At 49.9% G+C, this 25,717-nt stretch overlaps 1 protein-coding gene and 1 long non-coding RNA gene across 4 annotated transcripts in view; one reads left to right on the top strand and one right to left on the bottom strand.

Moving 5' to 3' along the window:
• LOC310697629 overlaps window positions 1-25,717 on the top strand; it is a 305,101-nt gene that overhangs the window by 153,727 nt on the left and 125,657 nt on the right. The window lies entirely within an intron of this gene.
• The window catches only part of SBNO2 (strawberry notch homolog 2), a 97,968-nt gene that overhangs the window by 65,137 nt on the left and 7,114 nt on the right, over window positions 1-25,717 (bottom strand). For all 3 annotated transcript variants that reach the window (XM_083483615.1, XM_083483616.1, XM_083483617.1), the window contains 2 exons: window positions 5,131-5,380; window positions 3,318-3,403 (listed from right to left, as the gene is read on the bottom strand). In XM_083483615.1, coding sequence (XP_083339741.1) covers window positions 3,318-3,403; window positions 5,131-5,259 — 215 coding nt within the window. In that variant the 5' untranslated portion in view covers window positions 5,260-5,380. The remainder of the gene's footprint in view (window positions 1-3,317; window positions 3,404-5,130; window positions 5,381-25,717) is intronic.

Genomic DNA, 25,717 nt, shown 5'->3' with positions numbered 1-25,717 from the left:
ACTGCTTCACCATCCTTCCAGTAAGAAGCAGCTGCAGATTTGAAAGCGACTGGCTCAGCTGAAGCCAGAGAGATAGAGAAATTATTATTTTAAGTTCTCAAGAACCGGCAGAGAACACCCCTATGGGGATCCCCGGCCGACTGACATCTGCTTGGCCGGCACACTGTCTGGCAGACCCCAGCTTCCACCCGCTGACGACACCTCCAGATTAGGAGAAAAGGGAGGCCGATCCAGGAAAGCCCCGTCCCTTCCAAAGAGACGCTGCCAGCTAGAGCGGGCGGCGCTAGCCAAGGCGAGCGGCTAATCTGGCAGGCCTGCGGCGCTCGGAAGGATCGTATAGAACTGTACAGCTGGGAAAGGGACCGTGAGGGTCGAACAACTCCAACCCCCTGCAACGCAGAGGGCTTTTGCCTGGACGTGGACTCGAACCCACAACCTGGAGACTTAAAGAGTCTCGCGCTCCGCTGGCTGAGCTATCTCAGCTTCGAGAATGCAAGGGGAGCCGTGCCGGATCAGGCCAATGGACCATCTAGTCCGGGATCCTGGGTGTTCATCAGTATGCAGATGACACCCAGCTCTACCTCTCCTTTAAATCATAGAATCATAGAATCATAGAGTTGGAAGAGACCACAAGGGCCATCGAGTCCAACCCCCTGCCAAGCAGGAAACACCATCAGAGCACTCCTGACATATGGTTGTCAAACCTCTGCTTAAAGACCGCCAAAGGAGGAGACTCCACCACACTCCTTGGCAGCAAATTCCACTGTCAAACAGCTCTTACTGTCAGGAAGTTCTTCCTAATGTTTAGGTGGAATCTTCTTTCTTGTAGTTTGGATCCATTGCTCCGTGTCTGCTTCTCTGGAGCAGCAGAAAACAACCTTTCTCCCTCCTCTATGTGACATCCTTTTATATATTTGAACATGGCTATCATATCACCCCTTAACCTCCTCTTCTCCAGGCTAAACATGCCCAGCTCCCTTAGCCGTTTCTCATAAGGCATCGTTTCCAGGCCTTTGACCATTTTGGTTGCCCTCCTCTGGACACGTTCCAGTTGGTCAGTGTCCTTCTTGAACTGTGGTGCCCAGAACTGGACACAGTACTCCAGGTGAGGTCTGACCAGAGCAGAATCAGAACCAGTGAAGGTGGTGAAGGTCCTGTGTGAGTGCCTGGAGGCGGTTGGAGGATGGATGGCAGCTAACAGATTGAGGCTGAATCCTGACAAGACAGAAGTAGTGGCACCCACCCTGTGGAACGCCCTCCCTTCAGATGTGAAGGAAATAAGCAACTATCCTATCTTTAAAAGGCATCTGAAGGCAGCCCTGTTCAGGGAAGTTTTTAATATTTAACGGTTACTGTTTTTAACACTTGATTGGGAGGCGCCCAGAGTGGCTGGGGAAACACAGCCAGATGGGCGGGGTATAAATAAATTATTATTATTATTATTATTATTATTATTATTATTATTATTATTATTTTCTCACGGTGACCACCCAGAATTCAGGAATCGCGCCCTCTCCCCTCCTGGTTTCCAGCAACTAGTACTAGGCGCTGCATGAAAAAGGGCTGTCTTTAACCTGCCCTGTTTATTTCGTTTGGATATGGTTATTTCTGAAAACTGAACAAACACCCTTTTCCTAGTTTTTAAGAAGCGGGGGGGGGGGGGGGCGGGGAGTCCAGCCACGTGCAGATTCGAGCAAAGCTGGGTGAGAACGGTCGCAGGGAGAGAAGAAGGCGAGGGCTGCAATCGATCACGTCTACAATCTGCGATTCAATATGCAGCGGCGGGCGGGGGGGGGGGAGAGAGAAGAACTTCTGTTAACACCTCCCCGGAGGCTTCAGAAAGTAGAATTTACAGGAATACTCTCGAAAGGAGAAAGAAAGAAAAAGCAGACCCGTTTCCAAGCAGGGGCGTCGTCTGCAGCGGAATTGGCCGCGCAACCGCGCACCGGGAGGCTTGCTGCCGAAAAAGGGGTGCCAGCTTGGGCACCTCTTCTTCTTCTTCCTCCCCCCTCCTCACCCTGGGGCCCGGGCATCGCTGCCCCAGACAAGCGGGGCTCTTTCCAAAACGCTGCAATAAATTGAAGCCCAAGCCATTGTCCCACCGCTAGGGTTATGGGGCTGAGTGATGCCCTGGTGCATAGCTTGTCAAAGGTACGGACTGCGAACCTAGGTGCTTGGGCAAATCGCAGCAAATTGGGAAAAGATTCTGAGTGGATCCCCAATACACATTGGGGGGGCAGTTCTTGCAATGGCTGGCCTTGTGCGCCTAACCGTTCCTCTTTCGACTTCCTCGCTGCTCACTTTTGTGTGTGTGTTTTTTAAATAATCCCCGGGACAGCGCAGGAAAAACGACATCCAAATGATATACACCGGCTCAGCCCGCCCCGAGCCAGCGCTTCCTGAACTCCATTAAGCAAGGTCGAGAATTTAAAAGGGAAGCAGCCGCCAGATCACAAATACCAAGGCAGGCAGGTGGAGGTCAGACAGGGTCGCTCACCCCTGCTCCATAAAAACGTACTCTCTGCCTGGCAAGGCAGTATAATCTGCATATGATCGCAGAAACGTATCGGGGAGTTACACACACACGTACACACAAGATCACGGAACTGTAAGGCTGGAAGGGGTCCCCAAGGGTAATCCAGCCCAACCCCCATGCGACGCAGGAACCACAGCAAAAAAAACCTCAGGCAGCTGGCACCCCCAAGCTCTTTCTACAAACATGCCACCTTCCCAGGAGGTCTGTTCCATCATCAAACGGCTCTCGCCACCAAGAATTTTTTCCTGAGTCGCTGTCAATTACCGTATTTTTTGCTCTATAAGACTCACTTTTTCCCTCCTAAAAAGCAAGGGGAAATGTGTGTGCGTCTTATGGGGCGAATGCAGGCTGCACAGCTATCCCAGAAGCCAGAACAGCAAGAGGGATGGCTGCTTTCGCTGCGCAGCGATCCCTCTTGCTGTTCTGGCTTGTGGGATTCAGAATATTTTTTTTCTTGTTTTCCTCCTCCAAAAACTAGGTGCGTCTTGTGGTCTGGTGCGTCTTATAGAGCGAAAAATGCGGTAATCGGGGTCCCTTCCAATGCTATGGCTCTGATTCTGTTTTGCTAAACCATTTGTGTTCCTTTTCCTTTTAAAAGAGTTTGCCAAGGACAAATGAAGGAACTGCTGTCCTTTTTCTACTTTCTATAGCAGGAAACAAATTCAGTTTAAAAGAGCTGATGTCTACGCACATCACATGGCCGAACTCTTTTATTTCGCGCACCGAAGCTTCGCCAATAAAATCGTGATACCCAGTACCTCTCCCGCAGCGTAGCACTTACTGGTTGTCGCTCAGGAAAGATGGCGCCGAGTACGAAGCCGATGAATAGGGCGCTTGAGTCCACCAACTGGAAGCAGAATTCTGAAACTACAAAAGAGGCAGATTCAGTAACGGGTCGCTCATAACGAGGACGACTCAAACACACAACGCGTAACTTAGCAGCAGTTACCGAGGGCTGTACCCACGTCAGAGATGTTGAAATGGACGGGCATGACTAACCATGCGACGGTCACCTCCAGGCTTGACTACTGTAATTCGCTCTACGCGGGGCTGCCCTTGAAGCTGTCCCAGAAACTCCAGCGGGTGCAGAATGCTGCAGCGAGGCTCCTCACGGGGTCTCTGCCATGGGAGCATATTCACCCAGTGCTTTTCCAGCTGCACTGCCTCCCGGTGGAGTACAGGGTCAGATTTAAAGTGCTGGTTTTGACTTTTAAAGCCCTTCGCGGTCGTACCTACGGCACCTCCTCTCTCCTACGGCATCTCCTCTCCCCACGGAGGACCTTATGGTCTATATATAGCAACACCCTAGAGGTCCCGGGCCCTAAGGAAGTTAGATTAGCCTCAACCAGAGCCAGGGCCTTCTCAACACTGGCTCCGGCCTGGTGGAACACTCTGTCTCATGAGACCAGGACCCTGCGGGATCTGATCTCTTTCCGCAGGGCCTGTAAGACAGAGTTGTTCCGCCTGGCCTTTGGCTCAGAATAAGTTTGATTCCCTCCCCCTTTTTCTTTTCCTTTCTCCTCCTATGAAGAGATTGCTCCCTAATTGTTTTAATGTTGTATCTTAATCTTTTAAATTGTATTTTAATCAACTTGTTTTTATTATTGGTTGTTAGCCGCCCTGAGCCCGGTCTTGGCTGGGGAGGGCAGGGTATAAATAAAAATTTATTATTATTATTATTATTAACTCTGGTTCCCCATCATTTCAGTGGGTCTACTCAGAAGTAGAACTTAGTTGGATGCAGCCCTGACGGAGATGCAAAAACACTCAAGAAGGGTGCAAGGCAAGGCCACTGAGGTGCATGTTTTGGGGAGCGAGTTCAGGGAACCTGATAAGAGGCATGGAGGGTTGTGTCTGGACCCAGGCCTGAGGTCTCCAACCCTGAGAACCCATCCCACCCCCAATAAATAAATACAGTTGTACCTCGGACGGAATCCGTTCCAGAAGTCTGCTCAACTTCCAAAATGTTCGGAAACCAAATCGCGGATTCCGATTAGCTGCAGGAAGGTCCTGCAGCCAATCGGAAGCCCTGCCTGGCGTTCGGGTCCCAAAGGAAGGTTCACAAACCGGAACAGTCACTTCCAGGTTTGCGGGGTTCAGGAGCCAAAACGTCCAAGTTCCAAGGCGTTCGGGATCCAAGGTACGAATATGGATTGAAATCCGGATGTGGCGGGAGAGAGTCCTCATGGCTCGCGAGGAGACCCTTCCCTAAACGGCCTCAGCCCAGTATACCTGAAGGAGCGTCTCCACCCCCATCGTCCAGCCCAGACACTGAGGTCCAGCGCCGAGGGCCTTCTGGCGGTTCCCTCTCTGCGAGAAGTGAGGTTACAGGGAGCCAGGCAGAGGGCCTTCTCGGTGGTGGCACCTGCCCTGTGGAATGCCCTCCCAACAGATGTCAAGGAAATAAACAACTATCTGACTTTGAGAAGACATCTGAAGGCAGTCCTGTTTAGGAAAGTTTGAAATATTTGAGGCTTTATTGTGTTTTTAATATTCTCTTGGGAGCCACCCAGAGTGGCTGGGGACACCCAACCAGATGGGCATGGTATAAATAATAAATTATTAGTATTATTAGTATTATTATGATTACTCACCTCTAGGGTGGGCATGCTTAGTTGGGCCGGCAGGGTGGGCACCCCGCAAAACATGTTGACCGGCTGCTGGTGTGTGCAAGGCGGGTGGAAGCTTTTCCCGCCATCCATGGTGAGGGCCGAAGAGGGCATCAGGCTTCTTGCCACCTCATGGAGGAAGCTGTTGATGAAACGAGCGGTCCTGATTGCTGCGCGGTGGAGGAGGAAAGGAGAGTAAGAGGCTTCACCGGCACCCTTCTCGCTGCAACATGCCCTAAAGGAGGGAAGGAAGGAGGAAGAAAGGCAGGCGTTAAAGACGCTTTATTGCCCTGTAACATGAGTCCTCTCATGTGGGATGTGAGCTGCGATCGCTGAAGAATGGATGCTTTTGAATTCTGGTGCTGGAGGAGACTCTTGAGAGTCCCATGGACTGCAAGGAGATCAAACCTCTCCATTCTGAAGGAAATCAGCCCTGAGTGCTCACTGGAAGGACAGATCCTGAAGCTGAGACTCCAAGACTTTGGCCACCTCGTGAGAAGAGAAAACTCCCTGGAAAATACCCTGATGTTGGGAAAGATGGAGGGCACAGGGAGAAGGGGACGACAGAGGACGAGATGGTGGGACAGTGTTCTCGAAGCTCCCAGCATGAGTCTGACCAAACTGCGGGAGGCAGTGGAAGACAGGAGGGCCTGGCGTGCTCTGGTCCAGGGGGTCACGAAGAGGGGGACACGACTAAACGACTAAACAACAACAACATACAAAATTATAAAACATACCACAGGAACTCGCAAGACATTTTCGTCTTGCAAAGCAAGCCCATAGGAGATTCGTTTTGCGAAGCACCTCCAAAACGGAAAACTCTTTCGTCTAGCGAGTTTTCCGTCTTGCGAGGCATTCGTCTTGCGGGGCACCACTGTATTAGAGAGAGATCGTGTGTATAGATAAGGTTGCTGCTAAGAGCAGCTGCAGACACTCAGTGCAGTTCAGTATTTTTGTTTAGACCTCATTTAGCTCTGTACATAGTTGTGTATTATAGTTGTAGATAGAATAAAAGAAGACACAGAGCTGCTCTCCGAGTCATTTATGCTCTCCTATACTCTGCTATACTCTGCTGTGTGACGACTGTCTTCTTGTTGGAGTGAATCCGGTGCTCACAACTCTAAGCTGTGAGTCCACAGCACTTTGACCTGTTCCTGTGCAGAAGGTGGTCTCTGGAAGTGCTACCCAGCTCGCCTAGCCCAGTCGGAGCTGAAGTGTGTGAGTCCAGTTGGTGGCACTGGCTCAAGGGCGATGCTGACACTCTCCTGATGTTCAGATAAGGGTCTTGCACCACAGGGCCTGGGAACAACTCCGCATGATGCGCCAGAGCTCCGAGGCAAGAGTCTGTGGCCTGGGGAACAGCCGGTTTCACAGATCAACTGCTGCTACCACCTCTGCCTTGAGGTCTAAGATGCCTGGAATTCCTTGGAAAGCGACAAAGCTACGTCGTCGGGACTGATTTCGCAAGCCGGGTTTCCCCTTCTGTCTGCGACAAACGGAAAGAGAAACCAGCTGCACGAGGGCAGCCAAAGGTACCCGAAGATTTGCAGGAACTCTGCTGTGAACTCTCACCATTGACAACTTCCATTCCAGACGAACGGCTCACCTTTAAAAAGGCCAAGCTAGTGATGTATGAAGTGAAAGCTGGACCATAAAGAAAGCCGAAGAATGGATGCTTTTGAATTATGATGTTGGAGGAGACTCTTGAGAGTCCCATGGACTGCAAGAAGATCAAACCTCTCCATTCGGAAGGAAATCAGCCCTGAGTGCTTACTGGAAGGACAGATCCTGAAGCTGAGGCTCCAAGACTTTGGCCACCTCCTGAGAAGAGAAGACTCCCTGGAAAAGACCCTGATGCTGGGAAAGATGGAGGGCACAAGGAGAAGGGGACGACAGAGGACGAGATGGTGGGACAGTGTTTTCAAAGCTACCAGCATGAGTTTGACCAAACTGTGGGAGGCAGTGGAAGACAGGAGGGCCTGGCGTGCTCTGGTCCAGGGGGTCACGAAGAGGCGGACATGACTAAACAACAAAAAGAACTGAGACCGAGTCCAGCACCCTGTCGTCACAGTGGACAACAAAACACCGCTGGCAGTGTTTCTCAGACTTGGGTCCCCAGCTGTCGCTGGACTACAAACAGTGTTCAAAATCTCCTAGGCGCGTTTTGCAAGTGGCGCAGATCCAATGGCGACCCCGTGGAGATCTCTGGACGCCAGGCTGGCTACTGACATCTCCATCTGGCTGGCCCCTCCAGCTTTCCGAAGCAGGGCAGCAGAACAGTTTGTTCCTTGCATTAATCTCCCACCTTTTTCTCCATGGTTCACCCCCCCAAGTTAATCCCTAAAACAACCCTATGAGGTAGGTCAGGAGGCTGCGACTGTTTCCAAGGTCACCCTGTGAGCTTCCTGACGGAGTGGGGATTTCAACCATCATCTCCTAGGTCCTAGTCTGACCCTCTAACCACTACACCCCACTGCCTTCCTAGAGTCCTTCTGCCATGGGACAGATCTATAAACTAAGTAGGCAAATACCGTATTTTTCGCTCTATAACACGCACATAGTTTTTAGAGGAGGAAAATCCGTAGGCATGCCACCCGTAGGCATTTCCTCCATAACACACACAGACATTTCCCCTTACTTTCTAGGAGGAAAAAAGTGAGTGTTATGGTGCAAAAAATACGGTAAATAGGGAAGAAAGCAAAATGTCGCTTAGAGAAGGATCTGAAATACTTAATTGAAGCCTGAATTTGTTCTTTCTGGATTGTTTTATTTGACGTCTTTATTTGATGTGTTGTTAACTGCTTTCTTTAAACTATAAAGTGGTATAGTAATAAGAAATCTCATTGTAAAAAAGAAATGGCGCCTGGACTTTCCATTGTGGCGAATGCAACCTAGGTTTTAAGGTGCCATTTGGTGATTAGTTTATATATCTGAGTTTCTAATACTGAAAAAATGAGGTGTCAAAGACAGACAGAGAGAGGGAGTTAACGTCACAAACTTTTGCCTCTTCCCCACTAAGTGGTTTCATCTCCATGGTATGCGGCCCCCAACAGATCACTGCTAACGGATTCTGGCCCCCAGGAGGGAATACGCCTTCCAGCTTGGCTCAACAGGACAAGCCTTCCTGAGAGCCAGCTAGCCTGATTTTCTACAGGTCCACTCCTCTCACCTGTGTAGGAAAGTGATTACTGTATTTTTTGCTCTATAAGACTCACTTTTTCCCCTCCTAAAAAACAAGGGGAAATGTGTGTGCGTCTTATGGGGCGAATGCAGGCTGCACAGCTATCCCAGAAGCCAGAACAGCAAGAGGGATTGCTGCTTTCACTGCTCAGCAATCCCTCTTGCTGTTCTGGCTTCTGAGATTCAGAATATTTTTTTTCTTATTTTCCTCCTCCAAAAATTAGGTGCGTCTTGTGGTCTGGTGCGTCTTATAGTGAAAAATACGGTGTTTCCATTGTGCCTTGGTTCATGCACTGAAGAAGGCCGTCTGGAAGTCACCGTCCCGTCCCCCGTCCCCCCACTCACTGCTGTAAGCCACATGCACCCCCAGCTTAGCAGTGTGCCCAGAGTCCTTTGCCAACATTCAGCATTTCCCGCTTCGAGGTGCCCAGACTTTGCCAACGCTCAACATTTCCCGCTTCAAGGCGCCCTGCAAGCAAAACCTAGAAAGTCTGCAGAAGCCGCAGCCATAGTATCGCAGAACTGTTGAGGTGGAAGGGGCACCGAGGGTCATCCAGCCCAACCCCCTGCAATACAGGAACCTTTTGGCTTGAACCCACGATCCCAAGAGTGAGTGTCTCCGGCTCTACCGGACTGGAATTGGAGCTGGGGAAGCGGGGGAGAGAGGGGAGGACGACACAGAATAATTTAAGGTTTGAGAAGCTTTAAATCTCTCGCTTGGCTTTCTTCCTAAGCGAGCGACACATGGCTTGTCCTTTACGAGCAAAGCCATCTCCTTTTTTACGACGCCGTTAAAAGAACACAGCTAAAAGACACTAGCTGTTTAAAAGGTGTCAGTCTGCGCGCTTGAAAGACGTCCCGGCGTTCCCAGCTGCTGGGACCACCGATGTTCTTTCTCATTACAGTGGTACCTCGGGTTACATATGCTTCAGGTTACATACGCTTGAGGTTACAGACTCCGCTAACCCAGAAATAGTGCTTCGGGTTAAGAACTTTGCTTCAGGATGAGAACAGAAATCGTGCTCCGGCAGCAGCAGGAGGCCCCATTAGCTAAAGTGGTGCTTCAGGTTAAGAACAGTTTCAGGTTAAGTACGGACCTCCAGAACGAATTAAGTACCGTATTTTTCACTCTATAAGACGCACCAGACCACAACCTAAGGCCCGTGGGCCGAATGCAGCCCAATCGCCTTCTCAATCTAGCCCGTGGACGGATGAGAATCAGCGTGTTTTTACATGAGTAGAATGTGTCCTTTTATTTAAAATGCATCTCTGGGTTATTTGTGGGGTATAGGAATTCATTCTTTTTTTCTTCTTTTCAAAATATAGTCCGGCCCCCCACAAGGTCTGAGGGACAGTGGACCGGCCCCCTGCTGAAAAAGTTTGCTGACCCCTGATCCAAGCCAACAAAGAGTTTGAAAACACGTTCCAGCCAGGCCAAACCACTAAAGGAGAATCCACTGGTCTCCTAGAGTCCGTCTGCTGGGGGGCAGCTCTATAAATGAAGGAACCAGACTTATTCTTCCATTGTAAAAAGGTAACGGTAAAGGACCCCTGGATGGTTAAGTCCAATCAAAGGCGATTATGGGGTTGCGACGCTCATCTCACGTTCAGGCCGAGAGAGCTGGCGTTTGTCCACAGACAGCTTTCCGGGTCATGTGACCAGCAGGACTAAACCGCTTCTGGCACAACGGGACACCGTGACGGAAACCAGAGCTCATGGAAACGCAGTTTGCCTTCCTGCCACAGCGGTACCTATTTATCTACTTGCACTGGTGTGCTTTCAAACTGCTAGGTTGGCAGGAGCTGGGACAGAGTAACGGGAGCTCACCCCGTCACGGGGATTCGAGCTTCAGTGTTCCATGGCAGTGTACCTGAAAAGGGCAGGTGCAAAAGGCGAATGGGGTAGGCCTGTTACTTTTCGTATTTGTGAATTTCTCAGCAGCTTGAGATGGTCAGAAAAGTGGAACGAGGCGGATTCTTGGTCCTTGCAATTATTTATTTCTATACCTGCAATGGAGTCTTTTTCTCTTTTTTTAGCCACTACTTCTACTTTTTAATACGGGTTTGCTCCTCCTTCCCCTTCCCCCCCTCCTTTTCCCAACTTTGCAAGAGCTTTTGATAGGAAATCTGCAGCCGGCGATTCCCGTAAGAGCAGCTTAAGCCGGGCTTCCTTTACTTACGTTTTACGAAGGGTAACTTATTATGAAGAGTATAAAATCAATAGCGCAGAGGGAGAGAGAGAAAAGAAAAAGAGACCTCCCTGTTATTATCTGCTTTGCCACCCGCTCCTGGAACACTTAAGATTTTCAATTTAGGGTGAACCTTCACTCGCTCCAGCTGAGAAAGAGAAAGTTTGCCTGGTTATACTGGAGGCGAGCGGAGCAGAGAAATTCCAGAACAGCAGCCAGGGGGGTGCAGGCGGCAAATAAAAATTCCGTTTCAAGTTTCTAGCCCTCAAGCTGGAAAGGGAACCGAGAAAGTATATTATCAGCAACAGCCGGGGGAAATGTCAGAATCTCGTGGTAGACCAAGTTTCTGAAGCTGAGGCGAGTGGGATTTTGCTTTGACCTGCACAGCTTAAGCAAGCCGATCCAATTCGTGCAATTTATTCTACCTTTGCCAGAGACAACAAGAGACATTAGTGAGCTTGCTCCTATGTGCAGCTTGTCAGTATTAGGGGCAGAGGGGAAAGAGAATAAAAAGAAAATAACCCATTGTCTTAATCCCCTAGGCCTGATTGCTTGGAAGAAAGGTCTCGCTCGCTCTTTTAAAACCATTCAGGTTGGCAGCTGTCCTTGCCTCCTGCGGAGGGAGTTCCACAGTTTAACTCTGCACTGCATGAAAACGGACATTTACCCGTCCCAATAAATCGGATGCCCTTTATAATTTTATAAACGTCTTCCTTGCCCTCCCGCGAAACTACAAAGTCCCAAACTCTGCAACCTCGGTTGCCCTTTTCGGAACCTTTTTCCGAGTCTACAATATCCCTTTTGAGGAGAGGCGACCAGAACGGCCCTAACATTCCAAACATGGTTGCGCCACAAGGGAATTAATGACACCAGTGCTTTTACTTTCAGTTCCTTTGCTAACAATCCCTAGCATGGAATTCACTTTTTTTTTCTGCAGCTGCCACACACTGGGCGGAAATCTTCATCAATGCAAGGCTCCTGGGTCAGCCATCACTAGTATAGACACACACACACACAGAGTGATACCTTGGGTTAAGTACTTAATTCGTTCCGGAGGTCCGTTCTTAACCTGAAACTGTTCTTAACCTGAAGCACCACTTTAGCTAATGGGGCCTCCTGCTGCCGCTGCGCCGCTGGAGCACGATTTCTGTTCTCATCCTGAAGCAAAGTTCTTAACCCGAGGTACTATTTCTGGGTTAGTGGAGTATGTAACCTGAAGCGTATGTAACCCGAGGTACCACTGTACTTGCCGCAACATCACTCTGAACCGTGTAGGCCAGTGGCTTTCAACCGTTGTGCTGTGGCACCCTGGGGTGCCTAGAATGATGGTCAAGGGTGCCACGGGCAACACTGGCCTCCGTCCCTCTTTCCTTCGCTCCCTCCTCTGATGCCCTCTTGCGTCTCTGCCTCCCAAAGGCTTGTATGGCTGTTTGTTGCAGCAGCCTTGGCTGCAAGCTTCCCAGGCGAATGGTGCCTCTGGGGCTGGCCAGGGGCTGAGGCGGCCTCAGAGTAAGCAAGCAAGCGGGCGAAGGAGCCCAACCAGCCAGTCCGCCAGCCCTTGCTGTTGGAAATGGGCAGACAAGTGGGAGGCCAGGCGAACAGGTAGGCACCACGCTGGCGTTTCTTGGGCTTGCTGTGGGCAAGGCCTTCCTGGGAGCTGAGTGCCCAGCGCTGAGTTGGAACCTTTCTGCCATGCAGGCCTGGCAGTGTCTGCTGCTGCCCCCCAAGGTAAGGTGCTGGGCCTCACATTCACCTTTAGCCAGTCTCCATTGGGCCACTAAGGCTGGGGGAAATCCTCTTCCCAGGCCCCTGTGAGGCAGTGCAAGGAGGCACCTCTCTTTGGGCGAAGCTCAGAGACCAGGGGCGGCAGCAGCGGCTGCCCAGAGGACTCCCAAGGAGAGGGGAGAGGAGAGGAGGCCGAGGGAACCCTCCACAAGGGAGGGTGTTCGGAAAAGGGTGAGGGGCTGCCAGCTCTGCAGGGAAGGGGGGATATAACTGGGCTCCTGAGCCCCACAGGGGTGTTGCAGAAAAAGAAGGCAGTTGGTCAAGGGAGCCGTGGACTCAAAAAGGTTGAAAACTCTGGCCATTTTGCTCAGTTCTCTGCAATCTGGAGCTCTCTGCAATCTCTTTTTGCTTTAGCCGCCCCGAACGATTGCAAGGACGCTTCCTGGATGCCCGAATGTTTCTCCGGCTATGCGAACGGAGCGGTCAGCCTCCCGAGCAGCGAGACTCTTGCTGAGCCAGCGTTCCCTAACCAGACCACCGAAATACGATCCCTCTGGGGCAAGATTCAATTGCCCGGTGTGCGTTTAGAGGGGTGCCCAGCAGCTTCCAAAGAGGCAGCATTTAATTATCTGAGCTGATAAGCTCTCAGCCGGCTCTGATAGATGGGACCACGGGCAGAGCGACGGTAAAAAGAAAAAAACATGCTGCGAACCCAAAGGGTCAGGGTGGGCAGTCGTGATTTATACGTTCTGAAAATGCACGTGGTACAGCTCTTCCCCCAAGGGCCGTGCCGTTTCAGAGAACGCGGTTGGCGGGAAACTGGAGTTTTAGTGCTTCGCCAGCAGTACACAGCACAGGGAATACTTGCCTCACCTGTGGGAGGATCACGGAGTTGCAGAGTTAGAAGGGACCCCCAGAGGTCATCCAGCCCAACCCCTTCCAATGCAGGAACCTCAATGAAAGCACCCAAGACAGGTGGGCTCATCTCTTTATCTCTTCTTCTTTTATACCCCAACCTTCCTCCAAGGTGTGTCGCCTACCCTGCGAGGTAGGCCAGGGAATACAGCAGGGTTGGGGGACTTTTTCTCAGGCTGAGGGCTGAATTCCCAACCGAGGGGGCCACACACCAGTGGCTGGCAGGGCCAGAGGCGAAAGTGGGTAGGTGCAATGAAGGCAGAACTCGCTTTTGTATAGAAGGCTAGTTTCTAAATATAACCTTCTCTATTCTCCATCCAAGTCAACAAAGAGGGTCATGTACAGTGGTACCTCGGGTTACATACGCTTCAGGTTACAGACTCCGCTAACCCAGAAATAGTGCTTCAAGTTAAGAACTTTGATTCAGGATGAGAACAGAAATTGGGCTCCAGCAGCGCGGCAGCAGCAGGAGGCCCCATTAGCTAAAGTGGTGCTTCAGGTTAAGAACAGTTTCAGGTTAAGTACAGACCACTGAAACGAATTAAGTACCGTATTTTTCACTCTATAAGACGCACCAGACCACAAGACGCACCTAGTTTTTGGAGGAGGAAAACAAGGAAAAAAATATTCTGAATCCCAGAAGCCAGAACAGCAAGAGGGATCGCTGCACAGTGAAAGCAGCAATCCCTCTTGCTGTTGTGGCTTCTGGGATAGCTGCGCAGCCTGCATTCGCCCCATAAGACGCACACACATTTCCCCTGACTTTTTAGGAGGGGAAAAGTGAGTCTTATAGAGCAAAAATTACGGTACTTAACCCGAGGTACCACTGTAGTCTAAATCCCACCCCCACCATGTAGGAATCCCAACTGAACATATTCTAGCTTCCGTCTGGAAGAGGCTGGTTAGGCCCACCCAGTGGACATGGGAAGAAGGGGTTCACACACGCACTGCTACGTAGAAGGGGCCGTGGCTCGGTGACAGAGCACTACTTCGTACACAGAAAGCCCCAGGTTCAAAACCCCTGGCATCTCCAGTTCTGACGCAATACAACACATCTTTCTATGTACCTATTTAAAGCACTGCTTTATTCCGAGTAATGAGGACTAGCGACTTGCTTTGTTTTTAGGGAAAGGAGCGTTGCTCAGTGCCGGAACATCTGCTTTGCATGCAGAAGGCCGCAGGGTCCGATCCGCGATAGCTCAATCCCAGGTAAGGCTGCGAAACGCACCCCACCCCCACAAGCCTGCTGGCTGCTGCTGCTGCTGCCAGTCAGTGCCAGTAGATGGACCATTGATCTGACCCGGGAGAAGGCAGCTTCCTGTCTCCACCGAAGTAAGTCTTGCAGACCCAAATCGTTTTACTTCTGGTGCAACCTGAAGTCTCAGGGTGGGTTGCATCAACTAAAAATACACTTTTTAGAAAGGGGGGGGGGACAATCAATAAACCATGAAACAGACGCAATAAAAGCATAATACATTGCAGCTAAGAATTGCGTCTGCAGGGAGGGCGACTAAGAATTCATAGGTCAGGATATAAGGATAAAGGTTAAGAAGAACTTTGAGGCAGGAACAGCTGCTCAGTGGCGGAACGGATGCCCTCGAAAGGTTGCAAGCAAAGGTTGGGTGGCCGTCTGTCCTTTTGCTGGGATCCCTGCATTGCAGGGGGTTGGACTAGATGACCCTCAGGGTTCCCTTCCGATGCTAAGATCCTGTGATTCTATGTGGAGGGTGCCCCCTTTTCTAAATCCCACGCAAAGGGCAAAGGAGCAACCTCAACTGGCAACGTGGCTTTTACCCGTCACCCACCAGTGCCCAAGCCTACAAGCGCTGCCAACTATGTCCTCATCTGCTACAAGCTCACACCGGTCGCTCCTTTTGCTGAGAAAGCAGCTTGAGAAAAAGGTCTCTGTGCCTCCATCTCCCTGGCCCCGTCGGTAGAGGAGACTTGGAGAATCGCTCACCAACACAATACTCTTCAATATACAGTGGGACCTCACAAGACGAATGCCTCGCAAGACAAAATATGCGCAAGATGAAAAAGTTTTCCATTTTTTGAGTCGTTCCGCAAGACGAATTTCCCTATGGGCTTGCTTTGCAAGACGAAACGTCTTGCGAGTTCTTGCGAGTTTGTTTCCTTTTTCTTAAAGCCGCTAAGCCGTTAATAGCCGCTAAGCCGCTAATAGCCGTGCTTCGCAAGACGAAAAAACCGCAAGACGAAGAGACACGCGGAACGGATTAATTTCATCTTGCAAGGCACCATTGTACAAACTCGGCCCTCTAGATGTTTTGAGACTACAATTCCCATCATCCCTGACCACTGGTCCTGTTAGAAGAAGAAGAAGAAGAAGAGTTTGGATTTGATATCCCGCCTTTCACTCCCCTTCAGGAGTCTCAAAGCTGCTGACATTCTCCTTTCCCTTCCTCCCCCACAACAAACACTCTGTGAGGTGAGTGGGGCTGAGAGACTTCACAGAAGTGTGACTGGCCCAAGGTCACCCAGCAGCTGCATGTGGAGGAGCGGGGACACGAACCTGGTTTCCCAGATTACGTGACTACCGCTCTTAACCACTACACCACACTGGCTCTCTTAGCTAGGGATGATGGGAGTTGTAGCCCCAAAACATCTGGAGGGCCGAGTTTGCCTAGGCCTGTTTTAAGCCAACCAGCCAGGAGATCAGCAACCAGATTGCCACTCAAAATTTGACTGCAGAGGAAAAACTACAGAGGCTGCCTCTCCAAACTCCAAAAACGCTAGGAAAAGACGACAAACAAGCAGGCAAGCAACTTTCAAACATGACAAGCCTTTTAACTCCGACTTCCTCAAGGCAACTTCTGCATTTGCAGAGGAGCAAATTTTTTTACCAGCGCAAGGTTCGCTGGCTCGCCGCTGCTTGATTCCGGGTTAGCTGCTCAAAGATGAGCTTTTTGCTCTTTCGTGAGTTTCTAACAGAGGTCCCGCGAAGATGCAAAATGGCATTTGCAAACTCCACGACCCAGCCTCGGATGACACAGAGCCTCCGGGAAGATTTCCGCTGGCTGATAAGTACGGCCCGCAGTCAGATCTTATCTGGGATGTCGTAGCCACACATCTCTGACTGGCTGTGACTACCGATTCCATGTCAGGACAGAAAACCCGCAGGATGCGTTCTTGGGCGATGAGATCTGACTTCCTGGAAATCCCAGCTCTCTTTAAAAATAGTCCCTAGCTGAATGGCTCCTGATCAGGAATACTGCGCCGGTGGATTTCCTGCACTGGGCAGCACAGCTGGACTTGGCGAGCTTTGATGGCATTTTGGGGAAACCAACGAGCACGATCTGGGCACGAGAGCAACACTCTCCTCTCCTGGGGTTTCCGGAAACTGGGAACCCAAACCACTCTCGAGGGAAGAGACAGAGCACAGCCAGAGTGGCAAGTAGCCCTCGATAGCCCTCTCCTCCTCCGTGAATTTGCCCGATCTTCTTTTAAAGCCATTCAAATTGGTGGTCACCACTGCGTCCAGTGGGAGGGAGTTCCGCAGTTTAACTCTCTCTAAGGCCTCAGGTAGGGACACGGGTGGCGCTGTGGATTAAACCACAGAGCCTAGGACTTGCTGATCAGAAGGTCAGTGGTTCGAATCCCTGCGACGGGGTGAGCTCCTGTTGCTCGGTCCCTGCTCCTGCCAACCTAGCACGTCCAAGTGCAAGTAGATAAATAGGTACCGCTCTGGTGGGAAGGTAAACGGCGTTTCCGTACGCTGCTCTGGTTCGCCAGAAGCAGCTTAGTCCTGCTGGCCATGACCCGGAAGCTGTACGCCAGCTCCCTCAGCCAATAAAGCGAGATGAGCGCAGCAACCCCAGAGTCGGCCACGACTGGACCTAATGTTCAGGGGTTCCTTTACCTTTAGGGCCTCAGGCAGAGAGAAGTCTGTCCCCTTTCTGTGCTTAGATTGAGATGGAATCAGAGGGCCCTTGGCTTTCGGAGCAGGAACTCTGCCAGTGGGCCTAAAGCCCATCCCCGGGTAACCTCCTTGGCCCCAAGGTTGCCGGCCACGACTTTCCAAAGAGCAGTGGCCAAGCACCGCCATGGTACTGAACCACCTCGATGCCAGCTTTGCCCATCTTGCGGAGCCAGGGGAACCCGCGGCGCTTCCCACAGACGCAGGTGCGCCAGAAGCGGAGAGAAAAATGCTCCTTTTTAACATGCGAGCCGCGCTAAACCGAAAGATCTGCCCTGCCGCCCAGCTGCTCCGAACGAAAAACCACTTCCTCAACCGTGAAAACCCACTGCTTGCTACTCCCTTCCCGCCAGCTGATAAGCAAAAGTAAAGGGGGAAGAAAGTGTTTCGAAAGGAGAGAGAATGTGCTGGATCAGACCAGAGGCCCGGGAGGAGGGGGTGTCATGATGCTCTCGCTGAGATTCCTGCGTTGTAAGGGGTTGGGAAACCAGAGCGCATGGAAACGCCGTTTACCTTCCTGCCGCAGTGGTACCTATTTATCTACTTGCCCTGGCGTGCTTTCAAACTGCTAGGTTGGCAGGAGCTGGGATGCAGTTAAGCCGGATGTTTAACTGAGAATCCATCACAGTCAGTCCATCCTTTGAAAAACAAGACCCTTGTTTTACTTGAGGCAACATTTTGGCGACCGCAACCCTGATTTAAGGAGCCATTTGGCGCCTAGCTTGTACACCTGAGTTTCTAACACCGCCAACGGCACCAGAGGAGACCGAGCTGCCCAGAGACCACCACGAATCGGCCTGTTCCTTTCTCTCACGCTATTTGAGAAAAGTCATCTAAGGTAGCGCCAATCGCAAACACGTCCTGGCAGCCAACCCCCGTTGGTTAATTGCTGGTTATTTTAAAAGCACACTTCCTCCTGCCTGCCCTGATCTCGCTGCCAATCAGCCACATCAAGAGGTGCCCACAACTTTCCAGGATTATGCCATGGTGGGAGGAGAATTCAGTTCCAGTGAGTCAGCCCCCGTCGGACCACACCCTATCTGGTGTTTCCCATCGAGTACCTGATCACCTTTGCTTATCCAGTCCTTGTTCTCCGTTTCGGTCGCGCAAACACAAAGCAGAACGCCCAGAGCAAAAGCTGCTTCCCTGCGCCCTACAAATGCCCCACATCAGTTAGCAGTCGATGGAAGGTTTGCAGCTAGAGGGTTCCTACCAGGGTGGAGTTGATTTAAATCAAGATTTAAATGACTAGTCACTAAGACTTGATTTAAATCTGTTTTTCTTTTTACAGACTCATTCTTACTGGTATCATCTTAAGATTTACAACCAGGCAAATGTTTCGCTTTTGGAATAATAAATTTCCAGAGAAGTTTTTACGGTTATATCGAAAATTACTGATTTGGTTATATACTACTAAGAAACTACTGTGAGGTTTAATAAGCTAACTGTTTATATTTGGACAACGTTTCTGCTGTGCTTTATTGGAAGGAGAAAAATAATCATTTCCTTAACAACAATTTAAGCAATTTATTTAACTAAAACAATAGCATTATAGCGTATGTATCCATGTTTGTTAACTGATGTGGTTAAACAATTAAAAAAAAACCCCCACACACCTTAAGACTGAGTTTTAGCACACATGAAAAACTTTTTTAAAATCCTTATTTCCTGATGAATAGCCTTTCGACTATAATGTAACTTAAATAGAAAGGTTTTTCCTCCCAAAGCATTTAATTTTAAAAATCCAAATTAAATTTAAGAAAGGCAGTTTAAATAAAAAAATCCGATTTAAATTTAAAAAATCTGATTTAATAAAAAAATCTGATTTTTTAAATTTTATTTTTTTTTAATCATTTAATCCACCCTGATTCCTACATAACAAGCAGATCCCTTGCAAGACCAAGTCCAGAGGCATCGCTTTCTTGTCAGGGTTCCCATCTGCAGGCAAGAACACCCAAGCCCAATATTCCATGCCGTTTAGCAGCAGCGTAAATCCGAGACGCCTCCCTGGAGTTTTCTTTGTTAATGCAAACGCCAATACACCGGGTGCTAAAAGTCGCAGGGGGTGAGCTTTATCCGAAGACCGGGCACTTCAAGTTTTATAGCCCGGCCAGCGAGTTCTCACGCCAAGCTCATTTTTCACGCAAAGCTCGTTTCCCATGCTTCTTCTTCTTTCGCAATCCCTTGTAGGGATCCCCCCACGATAAGGAACGGTTGCAGCTTCTTCTTCTTTTTAGTGTAGAGAAAAGGGACTAAACGGTCTGATCTTAGGCTTTTATTGAAAGGTTTTTCTTCTGTGGCGATCCCTCGTAGCCAGGTAAGATTGTCTTCCATAAACACGGTTTTAACAGTGGGTCCGTAAGTGACTGTGGAAGCCAGTTCTGGATCCAAACGTCCTTCCACAGTGGGGAGATTGGTTTCCGGGCGGGAATTGATCCCAGTGTGGGTCTTCCACTGCCACAGTTTAGTCAAACTCATGTTGGTAGCTTCAAGAACGCTGTCCCACCATCTCGTCCTCCGTCGTCCCCTTCTCCTTGTGCCCTCCATCTTTCCCAACATCAGGGAGTCTTTTCCAGGGAGTCTTCTCTTCTCATGAGGTGGCCAAAGTCTTGGAGCCTCAGCTTCAGGATCTGTCCTTCCAGTGAGCACTCGGGGCTGATTTCCTTCAGAATGGAGAGGTTGGATCTTCTTGCAGTCCATGGGACTCTCAAGAGTCTCCTCCAGCACCAGAATTCAAAAGCATCCATTCTTCGGCGATCAGCCTTCTTTAGGGTCCAGCTCTCACTTCCATACATCACTACTGGGAAAACCAGAGCTTGAACTATACGGACCTTTGTTGGCAAGGTGATGTCTCTGCTTTTTAAGATGCTGTCTAGATTTGTCATTGCTTTCCTCCCAAGAAGCAGGCATCTTTTAATTTCGTGCCTGCTGTCACCTTCTGTAGTGATCATGGAGCCCAAGAAAGTAAATCTCTCTCTGGACGTCCTAAGGAAAATACGGACATTCCAAGATTAAGTCAGAAAGTGAGATGGCTTCTCTAAGCTGTAACCCCTTCATGCATTTGTTGTTGTTGTTGTTTAGTCATTTAGTCGTGTCCGACTCTTGGTGACCTCCTTGACCAGAGCACGCCAGGCACTCCTGTCTTCCACTGCCTCCCGCAGTTTGGTCAAACTCACACTGGTAGCTTCGAGAACACTGTCCCACCATCTCGTCCTCTGCCGTCCCCTTCTCCTTGCGCCCTCCATCTTTCCCAACATCAGGGTCTTTTCCAGGGAGTCTTCTCTTCTCCTGAGGTGGCCAAAGTATTGGAACCTCAGCTTCAGGATCTGTCCTTCCAGTGAGCACTGGGGTAGGCTTGCCTAAACAAAAATGTGTTTAGCAAGTGTCCAAAAGAGAACAGGAAAGGCGCTTGTCAATAGGCAGGGAGTTCCAGATGAGCGCCACAACCCCAGAGTCGGTCACGACTGGACCTAATGGTCAGGGGTCCCTTTACCTTTACTAATGTGCTGTAAACCACATGGCGATTTGTTCTTTAAAACATATAGAAAGGAAATAAACAACAACAAACTTCATTGCACACACACAAAAAACCCTGGTGCCTAGACATTCTGTTGCGTTGTGCGACCTTAACCTAGGTTTAAGGTGTCATTTGGCAATTGCATTATATATCTGAGTTTCTAACACTGGGCCGCTGGTACTTTCATTTACAGAACATTGTGATTATGGGGTGGGGAGAAATCATGCAAGATGTGAAATCCAGAAAAGGTTTATCTGCACCAGGCTCCCTCAGGTTTGGCGTTCTTTTTGTCTAATCGTCTTTTAAAGCCGTCCCGGTTGGTGGTCATCAGCTGCCTCCCGCAGGAGAGCGTTCCAGAATTTAATTCTGTGCTGCATGAAGAAGACTTCTTTTTATATCCCATCTTGAATCATCCAACGCTCAGCTTCACTGGAAGGCCGCGAGTTCTGCCCTACATGATTCTGCAAACTTTTGTCACACCGCCTCTTCCTCGACTTTTCCATCGTTCGAGCTCCGGTTGCAAATACCGTCACCGCAGCAGCAGCTAGAGCAGGATGAAGCCAGGGAATGAGAATCATAGGACCACAGAATTGTGGAGTTGGAAGGGACCCCCTGAGGATAATCTGGTCCAATATCCTGCAAAGCAGGAATCTCAACTAAAGTATCCATGACAGAGTCAGGTGGGCAGCGTACAATGAATACAGTGGTACCTCTGGTTACATGCGCTTCAGGTTGCATACGTTTCAGGTTACAGACTCCGCTAACCCAGAAATATTACCTCGGGTTAAGAACTTTGCTTCAGGATGAGAACAGAAATCGTGCTCCGGCAGCGCGGCAGCAGCAGGAGGCCCCATTAGCTAAAGTGGTGCTTCAGGTTAAGAACAGTTTCAGGTTAAGAACAGACCTCCGGAACGAATTAAGTACGTAACCAGAAGTACCACTGTACAGGGAGATCACGTCATTACTGCTAGCACAGCTGTTTGACTTCACCCCCGGAGGTGTGCACCACTGTCTCTGGAGACTGACAGATGCCAACAGACGTAACGCATATATAAATGCAGGTCCCTTGCCTGAAACCCTGGAGAGTCACATCCCGTCAGTACAGATGTTTCTGAGCTGGATGTGCCATGAGTTTAAGAACATGAGACTCTTAATCTCAGGGCCCTGGGTTCCAGCTCCGTGTTGAGCATAATAATAATTTAATTATTGTCACTACACCACCTGTGTGCAGTGAAATTAAACAAGCCCCCCCCCCCCCATACACTCAGTCTTGTTCGTGCTCTGTGTGCTTGTCAGAAGTCAATTGCACCACTATTTTTTCCATTCAGCAGCCCACGGATAAAAACTGTTCTTTAACCTGTTGGTGTGGCTCACTATACTTCTGTATTTCCTACCCGAAGATAGGAAATTGAAGAAGTGCTGGCCAGGGTGTGAGTCGTCCCTAAGAATTTGCCTCGCTCTCCTGAGGCAGCGGTCTCCTGCGATGTCATCTAGCGAACTCCGGGGACAGCCCATGATGCCATGTGCTGTATTCGCCACCCTCTGTAGGGACTTCCTGTCCGCGGCTGTCAAACCAGTGTACCACACTGTAATACAGTATGGAAGGACACTTTCTATTGTGGCCCGGTAGAAGGAGATGATCAATTTTTGTTTGACATTGTCCTTTCGCAAGACCCTGAGGAAATGGGAGTCTCCGTCGGGCCTTCCTAACCACCTGGGTTGTATTGAATTTCCAAGTGAGGTCTTCACTAAGGTAAACTCCCTGGAATTTAAAGGAAGAGACTCTCTCCACATAGTCCCCCCGATATACAAAGGGGCTAGTTCCCCTCTCTTTCTCTGAAAGTCCAACACCATCTCCTCCTATTTAGGTGCAAGTTGTTCTCTAGACACCATGTGGAGACTTTTTGAACCTCCTCCCTATACGCTGATTCATCTCCACCTGTAATTAGACCCATTGTGGTGGTATCATCTGCAAACCTAATAATTGCAGTGGATGGATCAGATGAAATAAAGTCATAGGTATACAGGTAGGGACTCAGATTCCTGCATTTCGGGGGTTGGACTGGATGAGCCTTGGAGTTCCCTTCCAATGCTACAATTCTATGATTCTCCTTTGGGGGATAGGATAATAATAAGAATAAATTATTATTTATACCCCACCCATCTGGCTGAGTTTCCCCAGCCACTCTGGGCGGCTCCCAATCAAGTGTTAAAAACAATGCAGTCTCTTACATTCCTATTTATTTCGTTCAAAGCCACGAGGACTGGAGTCTGGCTCCATTCTACAGCTCCATGGCAGGCCACCTGCTTTGAATGCAGACGGTCCAGGGTTCAATTTCCCAGGAGGGCTGGGGAAAGAACCTGCTGCATGAAGTCCTGGCAAGCCGCTGCCAGTCAGCGCAGGCAATACTGAACCAAATGGACCCAACGGCTTTGGGTTGACAGCAAGGGGCATCCTACGTCCCCATCAGAAAAAGCTCCCAGGTGCCTGGAATCCCCCACATTCTGAAAGGATGGGTACGAACCCCCAGAACCTGCCACCGAGGAGTCCTAACCCACGCCAAGACCTGAAAGAAAACTGCATACCGTCCGTTTCCTCAGTTGCCCCGGCCGTTTCATGAAAGCCGCGCCGAGCCCAAACATCCCTGCAGCCGCCGAGATCCGCGAGCCCCAACGGCGCAAGGGATCTCTCCCCGCGTGACGCTCCTCCTGGAACCTGCTTTTCTGTTGGGGCAGGCAGCTCAGAGCTTCTCCCGAGCGTATCGGGGCCTCCTTGCCAAAGTCAACATTCAACACACCTGACCCGCCTTCAAAGGAGTCCCCCTCCGCACACCTCAATTATTCTCTTGCAACGAAACCTTCCCGGGGAGTTGTCAGCAGCTAAGGCGCTCGGCTCCCTGCGCCGTGAAGAAAAGAAACCTCGGGTAAACTCAGTTCCCAGTGTCGTGCAGAGAAGGCCTGCCTCCGGCAAGAGAAAAGAGGCATGCCGATAGTTTGCTGAAAAATCCAGGGTTTCTCCATGCCCTGCCCTAGGGCTGAAGAGAGCCAGATTTGCTGGTTTTGCTGACAGTGGCGTCAAACCCTCGCAGGGAGAAGAGTCAGATAAGACGTGATGACTTGATTTTCTAAAGAAGACGCGCGATGGGTTCAAGCCTGAAGAGAAGCCACAGGGACCCCAGCGCCTAATCCTGGCTACGTGGAGGAGGCTGGCTGCAAGTTCCTTCGTGTCGAAGCAAGGGCGCAGGCTCAGAAACACCCGCCAGCGTTTATGATATCCCAGAGGTCCCTAGTTCCAATCCCACTCTGCTCACTGGGCAATCCTTGGTCAGCTTCCTACGCTCGGCCTAACCTACTTCGCAGAGTTGTTCAGAGGATATTATTAAGATTTATTTACTGCCCTTCATCACAAGAGCTCTGGGTGGTTCAAAACATAAGGGAATGGTCAAAATGAAAACAACAAGAAGCTCCCTTCCACAAACGCATTTAAAAGGGTGTAGTATATGTAGTAGTACTACATAGTATATGTAGTAGGGACGCAGGTGGCGCTGTGGGTTAAACCACAGAGCCTAGGACTTGCCAATCGGAAGGTCGGAGGTTCGAATCCCTGTGACGGGGTGAGCTCCCGTTGCTCGGTCCCTGCTCCTGCCAACCTAGCAGTTTGAAAGCACGTCAAAGTGCAAGTAGATAAATAGGTAAACGGCGTTTCTGTGTGCTGCTCTGGTTCGCCAGAAGCGGCTTAGTCATGCTGGCCACATGACCTGGAAGCTGTCTGCAGACAAAAGCCGGCTCCCTCGGCCCATAGAGCAAGATGAGCACCGCAACCCCAGAGTCGGTCACAACTGGACCCAATGGTCAGGGGTCACTTTACCTTTTTAGTATATGTAGTATAGTAGGATGTAGTAGTATAGCCTTAGAGAACCAAAAAAATGCAAAATACAGGCTCGGAAGTTGAACGGAACCCGTTCCAGAAGTCCGTTCGACTTCCAAAACGTTCAGAAACCAAAGCACAGCTTCTGATTGGCTGCAGGAAGCCGCGGAAGCCCCTTCAGACATTCGGGTTCCAAAGAACGTTCGCAAACTGGAACACTCACTTCCGGGAGGTTTGCGGCGTTTGGGAGCCAAAATGTTCGAGAACTAAGTTGTTCAAAAACCAAGGTATGACTGTACTAACACTTAAGAACAATTTAAAACAGCCCCACCCCAAATAAACAATATCCTCCCCCCAGTTACAACACCATTCCCGTTAAGACTATAATGTTAGCACAAGTGGGCTAGCTGATGCCCTCGTTCCATCTCCAAAGGGAGGGTCTCCTTTGGTGTCTCCCCCATGCATGGATTGCACAGAACCATGCACGTCGTCCTGACCTCACAGAATAATAGAACTGCAGGGCTGGAAAGGGGTATCAAGAGTCATCTAGTCCAACCCCCTAAAATAGAGGAAGAGCAAGATATACAAGGAAACTCAGAAGGAAAGAAAACATTCCACGAAGGAGGTCTGGTGAACCAGAAGAAGGAGGCAAAAGTACATCTTCAGACTAAACTTAATTAGCTTAAGGGACTCACTCCCACAAGAGGCAGCCATACGTCACTTAGGCAGCTTTCTATATTCCTACATACGGTACTTTTCAGATTTATGCATTTGACTGATTTTACAATCATTTTAACATTTCAAAACCTGACTTCCTTCCCCCACTTTCTGCGGCTCCTTAAATTAACTTTTTAATACCTTCAGCATATCCAAATTAACTTAGTTTGTTCCATATATTCATCTTCTTTAAACATATGCTCTTGTGAAATTGCAGGTTATTACAATAATCCTGCCGAGGTTTCAATCTGTTTGCAATTTATCTGTAGCTTTCTATATTCCTCCTAATGCTGTCTGCACGGCTCGGCTATAAGGGAGCCTAGCAAGCTTAAGCCTTCCAGGCTGGAAGGCAAAACTGGGGCAGCGTCCCAGAATCATAGCATTGGAAGGGACCCCACGGGTCATGTAGCCCAACCCCCCGCAACGCAGGAACGTCAGCGGGCCCCGTTTCAAAATCTGGGCCACGCAGATGCCAAAGCATGTCGCAACAGCCCAGGAAGAGGTCAGGAGTTTGCGGCACGCCTGGT

The sequence above is a fragment of the Podarcis liolepis genome (genome assembly GCF_965112155.1).
Source record: "Podarcis liolepis genome assembly, chromosome: 18".
NCBI lineage: Eukaryota > Metazoa > Chordata > Lepidosauria > Squamata > Lacertidae > Podarcis > Podarcis liolepis.
The sequence above is the reverse complement of the archived record's forward strand: the minus strand, read 5'-3'. Positions and strand labels throughout refer to the sequence as shown.